Source organism: Berghia stephanieae, chromosome 5 (genome assembly GCF_034508935.2).
Source record: "Berghia stephanieae isolate SIO BIC M18660-M18661 chromosome 5, UCSD_Bste_1.3, whole genome shotgun sequence".
In the NCBI taxonomy this organism is placed as follows: Eukaryota; Metazoa; Mollusca; class Gastropoda; order Nudibranchia; family Aeolidiidae; genus Berghia; species Berghia stephanieae.
This window is the reverse complement of record NC_088364.1, coordinates 80320891-80331342: the sequence shown is the minus strand read 5'-3', so window position 1 is coordinate 80331342 and position 10452 is coordinate 80320891. Positions and strand designations below refer to the sequence as shown.

Below are 10452 nucleotides of genomic sequence, written 5' to 3'. Positions count from 1 at the left end.
GCATCAGTTGAAGTATGGTGTTGCTTGTGTGGTACAGACAGTGGGCATCTGTTATCTCTGGCATACAGTCTCTAGCGATTGTGTGACGGTCGTAAACTCGTATTGGTGTTGGGTAGAAATGACCTTCGAGGCGATGCTGGGGATAGTGATAGTTATAACACCTCTCTGCCATTTCGGGAAATCCCTCATTCCAACATTGATCTTCCCATTGGAGAATTGTTGACTCTATGCACATGCTGTACAAGTAGCCATATTTGGACGATCCAAATTCTTTGGCGCAGATTCCCATACACTGCGTTATTTCCCAGTACCCCGCAAGTCCAGAACAGAAATGATCGAGCTGGGTCCAGTCTTTCATAGATATTATAAGGAACACATCAGAGATGGTTAACTCTTCCAAGCCTGCATCCCTGGGACATGATTCGGTAAGATTCTTGCATATTTCCAGAAGAGAATTTCTTTGCCAACTCATTACTAAAAGATAGAAATATATGAACATTTTTTATTGTCATAATGATTGTAACGATAACCACAGCCATCATCATCATCATCATCATCATCATCATCATCATCATCATCATCATCATCATCATCATCATCATCATCATCATCATCATCAATATCATTATTATTATTATTATTATTATTATTATTATTATTATTATTATTATTATTATTATTTATTATTATTATTATTATTATTATTATTATTATTATTATTATTATTATTATTATTATTATTATTATTATTATTATTATTATTATTATTATTATTATTATTTATTATTATTATATTATTATTACTATTACTAGTGGAGAATCCGCAATAGTTGCAAAGGCATAAAGGCGCTAGGAACAGGCTGTTATCAATTAACCTTCTTATACTTCTATATTGTATTGTTAGATTTGCCAGTAATTCTGTGCTCGATTATAAAAATGTAACAGTGGCTTTACTGGGCAATGTTGATCCCCAACCCTATTATTAAAAGAATAGATTTAAAATATTATCATTACTTGATAGCATCGAGACAGATCTAAAATTACATCATTTTGTTGCGTATAAAATTGTTGTTATTTGATTGTCTCAAAAGAAATCTAAAATTACGTCATCATTTTTGTGTGTGTGGATATGCTAGAATTGCGTACTATAAACTATACTTGAAATAAATATAATTGAAAATCAAACGTCAAAATATACTTGAGTATTACGATCTATAGTCCCTTCCAAGTTCCGTGCCCACTGAACATTACAAATTCCTCCACAGTTATAAAATGTGGTGGCCGGATTTGTGCATGCGGACTTCTCTTTTGAGTGACGTTACGAATTTTGAATACCGATGGTAATTGACCAAACAGTTTTCTCACAATGCCACTGGGGATTGAACCCTGGACTAGGGGAGGTGGACACAAGTAGGGGATAAACGTGGGAATGTGGAAGGTGGCTACGAGTAGGGAGTGAACCCGGGAGTATAGGAGGTGGACACAATCGGGGATTGAACTTGAGACTGTGGCAGGTGGATCTCAGTGGGGAATGAACCGGGGACTAGGGGAATTTGACACCAATGGAAGTGATCCGGAGTCTACCCGAGGTTAACACCCTTGGGAAGTGAACCTGGGACTGTAGGAGATGGTCAGCAGTGGGGATTGATTCCGGGACTAGGAGAGGTAGGAACCAATAGTGAGAGAACCAGAAACTATCGGTGGTGGGCATCAGTGGGGAGTGAACCGGAACACCCACAAATTGGTGGACACTGGTAGGGAGCAAATCCAGGACTATAATAGAAGCCAATGGAGTATATGCCCGGGGAAAATGAGATATGGACACCAGTGAAAAATATTCCTTAGTTTAGTTCCGACGGGCACCAGTGTGGAGTGAGCCCAAGTCTATGAAAGTTGATGGTCTAAATTTACAGGATATAGACAAATTGTCCCAGGTCCACTACTCACTCGTGACAACTCCAGTTAGTCTCAGCTTCACTCTTCACTCTCGGTGTCAAGGTCAACTACTCACTCGTGACAACTCCAGTTAGTCTCGGCTTCACTCTTCACTCTCGGTGTCATCATCCTCATCCATGTGTTCACTCCTCAGACATGTCCACATCTCACAGTCCTATCTTTACTTCACACTTGTGTTCACCTGTCCTGGGACAGGTGCCCACTTTCTATAGCCCTGGATTCATTAGCTCTCTATTGGTATTCACATCTCTGAGTCTCGGTTCCCCATTGATGTCCATCTTCCATAGTCTCAGGAATACTACCCATTTGCCCACCTCCTCTAGTTCAAATTTCAATCCGCATTGGTGTCAAACTCCCACCGTCTCTGGTTCACTCCCCATTTGAGGTCACCTCCAATATTATCTGGTTCACTCCACACTGATGCCCACCTCCCATAGTCTCTGGTTCAATATTCACTAGTGCCCATATCCCATAGTCTCTTGTTCAATCTTCACTGGTGCCCACATCACATTGTCTCTGATTCAATCCCCACTGCTGCCCATCTCCCACAGTCTCTGGTTCTACCCCCACTGGCGCCCACCTCCCATAGTCTTTCGCTCAATCTCCATTGCGTCCTACCTCTTATTGTGTCTGGTTCATTCCCCATTGGAGTGGTTTTCAGTAGATTTCGGTAGATTTTGGTGGATTTTAGTTCACTCCCCAATTGTGTCCACCTCCCATACTCCGGGTTCACTCCCTACTGGTATCCACCTCCCATAGCTCCAGGTTTATTCCTCACGGGAGTCCACCTTCCCTAGTTCTAGGCTTACTCTCCACTTGTGTCTACCTTGCTCTAGTCCCGGGTTAAAACCCCACTGGTGTTCACCTCCCACAGTCCCCGGTTCACTCCCTAATTTTGTCCACCTGCCATACTCCCCGGTTCACTCCCTACAGTCATCCACCTCCATAGTCCCAGTCCCAGGTTTATTCTCCACTTGTGTCCACCTCCCCTAGCCTCGTTGTCTACCTGCTTCATTGGAATCTCGTTAGCCTCACGCAGACAGATGGAACGGTGGCTAACCACCGGGACCGGTAGTGTAGTTTAGTCTTTTTAAGTGGCTTGTAGATTCACCTCGTTGCTGTCCGTAACACTCTCTATGGCCCTTACCCTCGAAGGCTCTTTAGCGTAAACGCTAATACCTCTTTTGAGCCTCGAAGTGTCCCTTCGCTGGACTATCGTATAGCCTGGGATCTGGAATCAAGAAGATTGCGCGCCTGAGTAACGATGGGTCTCCTGTAGTAGATGAATGTCAACGCTATGGACGACTAGTAGCATTGATAACAGCTCATTTTTGGTAATACTCCGATTCTCGATATTGAGGGACAATATTATATGTCTGTGCATAACATAATCAGTCGGAAGGTGAAAATTTTGGATTTGCAATTTTGTTGTTTTGCATTTTCTGAAAGAATATGCTCACCAGACCATTCTAATCTGTTTTTTGAAGTGAATCGGGTGATTTTTTATGAAGTTATGGTCAGATATTTTTAAAAATGTATCCAGCAACCTATCTCAAATTTCATTCTTTTTTAACTTGACTATTTAGAAGTGAAATTAAGCCGACCGCTTCGCCATTGAGTTTCGTATGTGGACTTGATCATGATGCAATAGTAGTGGGGATTCCAGGGTGTTGGAGGCCATTGTGTCACCGGGTTGGATCGCCATTCTGTTTTATGCTTACAACGTCAGGTCGTACTGGGGCGCCCGCAAATCGGCTGGCCTTCCGGATGGTCACGTGATAGTCCACCGGTTGTCCTTTGCCGCGAGGTATGCGCCTAAGCGCTCCCACCAGCGTTTGAATGCGTCAAGGCTGCGATCCACAAGGGGCGACGGGCTTGACCTTGGGGTATTCTTGCACCCTCTCTGTTGAGAGACCACGGACACGACACAGGGTAGTTTGGTTATCAGACTAACTAGAGATTTTGAATATTTTAAATTGATCGCAATATCCACTAAACGTGCTCAACGCGCTTTACAAGGGACTCTGACCAACAGCAACACTTAACATGTAGGACGTGACATGACGCCTTTTAGGCGATATTACAATTTTTCGGACAGATACAACACATTTAAAGGCCAGGTACTCATTTTAAACTTGGGAACGGTGAGAGAATGAAAGTAAAGAGCCTTTCCCAAGGATTCAAATATGCGCCGAGCGAGGCTCGAACTCAGGACGATCCGATCCGAAAGTGAGTGTCATAACACACGCACCGATATTACAAATATTATGTACACTTATCAGTGGGGGACAAGTTTCCCCAGTTGACTCAGTGGTAAGATTTTAAAATATCGATGATTTAAAATTATTTTTCAAGAAAGAAATAAAAATAACGTAATACTCACAATCTTCTTCTGCATGGACACAAGTTTGTTCCAAGACAATGATAAACATCAAACATGTTAGAATTGCTATTTTGTTTGCCATTCTCAGATGTGGAATAATAAACGAATAGACAGAACTGCGTCGGAAATTATTTCAAAAGCACGACTTTCAAAAATGACAGAGAGAGCAAGTGTTATATGGTATCCAGCCTACTATGGTGATCAAGAATGATTAGATTAATTTGACAAAAATTGTGTTAAAGGTCACAGCGAAATGCTAGACCTAAATTAGATACCATGAAAAGTTGCCAGTCTTTTTCAGTCATCACTTTTTAATAGTAAATTGCACATCAAAGTGAAAATACATCTTAATTTTTGTATCCCTCCGCCTTGTGTCTTGTTATAATAAAATTTTAAAAAATACTTCGTCTTGCCAGTGTTTTAGGTAAATTTTTTGTATATTTTATGAAAATAATGATAATTCGTCGATAAAATAAGTGAAATTTATTTAATTGAAAAAAGTATTAAACCAATTTCTAAATTGCCAAAATGGTTTTCAAAACGTCAACTTGTTGGAATTAGGCACAAAACACGCCAAATTGGCAACTATTATACCACTGGATACAGAGCGCAGACAACTCAACTTGAATATTAGGTTGAATGTGGGGGGGGGGGGAGAAGAGAGAGAGAGAGAGAGAGAGAGAGAGAGAGAGAGAGAGAGAGAGGGGGGGGGGAGGGGGTTTGCGGGTGGAGGTTAATGCTATTAGTTGTGGAATCGGGCTAGTGGCAGGTCGTTTTATGGAGTAGTTGCCCTAATAGGTGTCATCATTCCGTTTGGACAATATAGCTATTTGGTCTATCTTCGGCAGGTGTGGCTTCGAGCCTCGCTCGGCGTATAGTTGAGTCCTTCAAAAAAGCTTTTTACTCACATTCTCTCACCGTGCTCATGTGTAAAATGAGTACCTGGCTGTTAACTGCGATGTCTCTGTCCGAAAAAAATGTATTATCGCACGTCATGTCACGTCGTACATATAAAGTATTGTTGTTGGTAAAGGGCTTTGAGCACGTTTAGTGAATATTGCCCTATAAAGAAACTTAACTTTTTTTTTTTACCATAACACGTTATGACTGATCATTGTAAGAGTCGCTGAGGTCAAAGGCATAAGGTCAAAGTCCATGTGAATAAAAAGAAAGAAATTTTCAGATTTCAGATTTTAAAATCCCGGATTTGATTTTAACTATTGTCATAATAACCCCCCCCCCCCCCCAAATAAAAGATTTAAAAAAAAAAAATTAAAAAATAAAAAAAATAAAAACAAACAACAACAAAAACAAAAAACACCAAAAAACAAAACAAACAAAAACCCCCTACAAATATCAACATTCCAACCCCCCTCCCCCCCCCCCAACAACAACACAAAGAAACAAAGAAAGAACTGAATAACATCAACTTCACGTGTTTTTTATTTGTAAACAACCAGCTATCTTAGTCAGAGTGAGCTTGTGGGTCACTACTAGTCCCGTACTTTGATTGCGACTAGGCTAATATGGTCTTGTGGTATGACACTCGCTTCAGGATCGGAAGGTCCTGGGTTCGAGCCTCCGTGCATAGTTGAGTTCTTGGAAAACGCTCTTTACTCACATTCTCTCACCGTACTCGGGTGTAAAATGAGTACTTGATCGGTAACAGTGTTATATCTGTTAGAAAAAAAAAATTAAATATCGCTTTACATGCGCCATGTCTCGTCCATTATGTTACGCGTTGCTGTTGGCCAGGGACCCTTTATATAATGATTTGAGCACTTTTAGTGGATATTGCGCTATATAAAAGCACAAGTTTGTAGGTTTGATTGGACAAACATCTACTGGTTGGGATTCTTAGTTTCTCTCTCTCTCTCTCTCTCTCTCTCTCTCTCTCTCTCATCCTCTCTTGATCTATCCCTCTATATATGTATCTATCTATCTATATATCTGTCTATCTACGATCAATCAATCAATCAATCAATCTATTATATATATATATATATATATATATATATATATATATATATATATATATATATATATAATATCTTTTGAACCCACTTACCCAGTATAAAAATCGGATTAATAAATTTTGGACCGCACCGTAATAAATCTTAAGATATACTCGACATAATTGAAGATCACAAAATTCCACCCAAAGGCTTTAGTGTTAAGTCATCTCCACGCATTATGAGGAAAGGTGTTGAAATTGCAATCATTTACAACTTGTCACTCTTTGATAAGATAATTTCCACCATGACGGTTTTAGAAGATTTGAGTACACTGGATAAGCCATCCATGAAAATCATTTTAAAAAGTAGTTTCACTGCATTTACCGTCTAACACAAAGTCAACAAACTTATATTATTAACAATTGATTTTTCATAAGAGTTCTGTGAATTTGTGTCTATTCAATCAACATACAATATATATCATATTTTATGGGCGATTTTACCAATCATTATTTCGGGGAAAATTTGAATCTAAAGTATTTTAAGAGCTTAATGATACAGACAACTCTATCCAACTTGTACGCGGCCCTATAAAGAACCATGGCTACAGATTAGATCATGTAAGTACAGGCAGTGAACATTCTCTCTCTTCACCTGTCTTAATGGATAAATTAATTTCGGACACGATTCATAGTGATTCATTATCAAGTTTTTCAAAGTTCACAGAGTCTGACTTCCGTGACTGCATTGTGTCGTCTCTAACTAAAGGTTTTTATCTGGACCCGAAAATACTGCCATGCTAAAAACACCATTTACATGTATTGTAAATAATTCGTTGCAGTGAGGGGCTGGACCAGTTATTTACAAAGTTGCTCATGTCAAACCCCATTTGAAAAAAACCTGATCCAGATAAAGAGAACTTAAAAACGATCGCCATGCCTCTAATCTTCCTTTTCTCTCTAAAATCTAGGAACAGGTTGTTTTGAAACAGTATCTCATCTTTAAAATAATTGTCTTAAAGATAAATTTCCTTCGGCTTATAGGCAACATTATTCGAAAGAAACCGCACTTGCTAGGGTTGTTAAATGCTTGTCCTATCTTCTGCTTTTGACACGATTGGCCATAAACCTCGCCTCAAACCTTTTGAAATTACGTATGGCTTGTCTGGTGCAGCACTTGATTGGTTTAGGTCACATTTGTTTAATCGTAAATATATGTTTATGGTGGATCTTAATTGTGGGTTTCCCCATGATTCAGTACTTGGGGACCGTTCCTTATCTTCTGTACGTTGGCCTCTGTCTAAAACCATCAGAGGTTTCGGTCTGTCTTACCATTAATACGCTGATGACACGTAGTTGTTCTTTGTCGCCAATACGAGAAGTTAACAAGGAATATCAGACATTAGTAAGAAGTGTATCAAAAGTGTCATGAAATGGATGAATGGGAACAGGAAGTGGAAAAGTGCATCAAATATGAAGCTGGGGGGTGCTTCCATTCAAATTGTTGACAAAGTGAAAAATGTTTGCACATTCTTAACCTCTGGACTGTCGAAGGAGCATAAGGTTAATAATTTGTTTAGATCTACCTTTTTTCAACTACAAAAGTTTGCTTCCATTATATAGATCATAACTCAGGATGTGACCAAACACCTGGTTGTGTCCTTGTGCTATCGAAACTGGATTATTGTAATCCTCTGTTGTTTGGCGTTTGGCAACATAATCTGAGACGTCTTCAGATAGTCCAGAACAGCGAGGCCAGACTAGTATTCATGAAGCGTAAGTGTGATTCTGCCGGACCTCTGGTTCATGACCCACATTGGCTGTTTGTTGAGAAAAGGATTAAATTCAAAGCTTGTATTTTTTTGTATCATTGTCTTGAAAGTATTGCCCCTTCCACCCTTTCGGAACAAATTGAAAGATATTCAAATCCCCACCCCTTATGTTCTGCCAGTGATTCCACCAAATTAGTTGTACCTCAAATATGCAAAAATGCTGGAATGAGATCATTTTCCTCTTTCGGGCCCTCTGTTTGAATCGCCTTACCACAGAGCATTCGTGAAGTCAAATCTTTGTCTAGTTTTAAACGCTCGCTTAAAACATAATATCCTTTCGATTTTCGTAGATGATATGAGAAGCAAGATAGTCGTCCGGCTTGTGTTTGTGTTTTTTTTTGTGTGAATGAGTTTGTCTCAGCCAAAGTAATTTGTAATTTAAGCGCTTAGAGTCTGGTGTTTCGGATTAATAGCGCTATATACGTTTTCATTATTATTATTATTATTATTATTATTATTATTATTATTATTATTATTATTATTATTATTATTATTATTATTATTATTATTATTATTATTATTATTATATTTATTATTATTATTATTATTATTATTATTATTTGTTAGTTTTATTTTATATTGTACTTTATAAACTTTTGAGTATACTCTGGATAGGAAATTATAGGCAATGTTTTGTTTTTCGTTCCTTTTTTTTGGTCCAGGCAGGATCCTTAGCTAGAAGGGGCGGGGGGGGGGGGGCAGTCGGAAACAGACATATGTAAAGTACTCTTTATGCGAGTTGATGTGGTTTTCCTTGTAAATCATCTCTTTGTTTCTGTTATATTCTAATTATTCGTCTTGAATAGTGTGTATTGTACTTTATAATAATTTGAGTACAACCTTCATTGCTTAATCCTTTGCTTGTGTCTGGATGTCGACATTTTACACAAAGATGAATTGCTGGTGGAATCTTCTGTTCCCTTTTGAGCATTTATAATTTACAATTATCCACTAAACTTGCTCAGAGCGCTATACATGGGGTCCCTGACCAACAGCAACACTTAACATGTAGGACGTGACACGACTCTTGTTAGGAGATGTTACAATTTATTTTTTCGGACAGAAACAACGCTGTTAACGGACAGGAACTCATTTTACACCTGAGTACTGTGAGAGAATATGAGTAAAGAGTCTTTTCCAAGGAGTCAACTATGCGCCGAGCGAGGCTGGAACCCAGAAATTTCCGATCCGAAAGCGAGTCATATCACAAGACCCAATCGCCACACATGGCAGAATCCTTAGCTTGTGCCTGGATGTCAAAATTATACACAAAAATGGATTGCTGGTGGATCTTCTGTTCCTTATTTGACCCAGTTCCTTTGTCTTTCCTTTTTCTTCGGGCCTTTTCAACTTCATGTCTACAATTTTCCTCTTCAACCTCCTTTATACTGGCGCTGAAATGACTTAATAGTGTTGCAGAGTCGAAAACCCATGTAAACCAATAAAAAAAAATAAACAGAAAAAAAAACAAAGACAAAAGACAAAAAACAAGAAAAAAAAAACAAAAACAAAAACAAAACAACAAAAATAATTGAAGAGTGGTTTTCCGAAACTCCCTGACTCTGTTTTTCTCATTTGGAGATATCGAGGATTATTTCCCCTGAAATTTATCATTCAGTCTATTATTTCATCATATTTAAACTTCAAATTCACACAAATCTCAGGAAAGTCTTGTGCCAGTTGATACTTGAAATAAAATTTACGTTTCGGTTTATCTCATGGGTGAACAATTTTAAAAACTAAATAAATCAACTTAGCGAGTTGTTGAAAACCAGCCTTCAATTGGAATGTTACTCAATTTGGATGATTCTCCCGGATAGCACAATCAATAGTAATTGACATAATTATCATTGTTACAACCCGTGGCAGGACTTAATGATGAAAATAATTCTTGTCTCGTCCTAAATACGGCAATCATCAAAATTGTAAAGGTCACTAAATTGGAGTCTATTATTCAGTGAATTGAGCAACAACTAACAGCAATGCACCACCCTTAAATGAAGTGAGTAGAATAGTGACAGAATACAATAGAGAATAAAAATCTTCGCGGAGGGGAGGGGTGGTTCGAACCCACGACCTTACTGGTAAGACAACTCGCCTGGCCGGGAAAGATGGTAGGGTTACTGTCACGCCACTTACTTTTCTGAATCAAAGTACAATATACAATAATATACAGTATTCAAAATTAACAAATTAAGGCACAGGCACGGTATAAGATAAATATCTGAACAAGTGTGTATGAAAGGTGCCAGACAAAGCAAGAAAAAAAAGTACAAAGAAAAAAAAAAACATCCCAAAAAAATCTCCACTGGTGATTGAACCACAGA

General features: G+C 38.5%; 1 protein-coding gene across 1 annotated transcript in view; it reads right to left on the bottom strand.

Moving 5' to 3' along the window:
• Positions 1-4680, bottom strand: part of LOC144974236 (uncharacterized) — a 4868-nt gene extending 188 nt beyond the window's left edge. The window contains exons 1-2 of the mRNA XM_078917153.1: positions 4340-4680; positions 1-474 (exon numbers count right to left, since the gene is read on the bottom strand). The exon at positions 1-474 is cut by the window's left edge and continues 188 nt beyond it. Of these exons, the coding sequence (XP_078773279.1) occupies positions 1-474; positions 4340-4421 (556 nt within the window). The 5' untranslated portion in view covers positions 4422-4680. The remainder of the gene's footprint in view (positions 475-4339) is intronic.
• Between the last annotated feature and the right edge of the window lie 5772 nt (positions 4681-10452).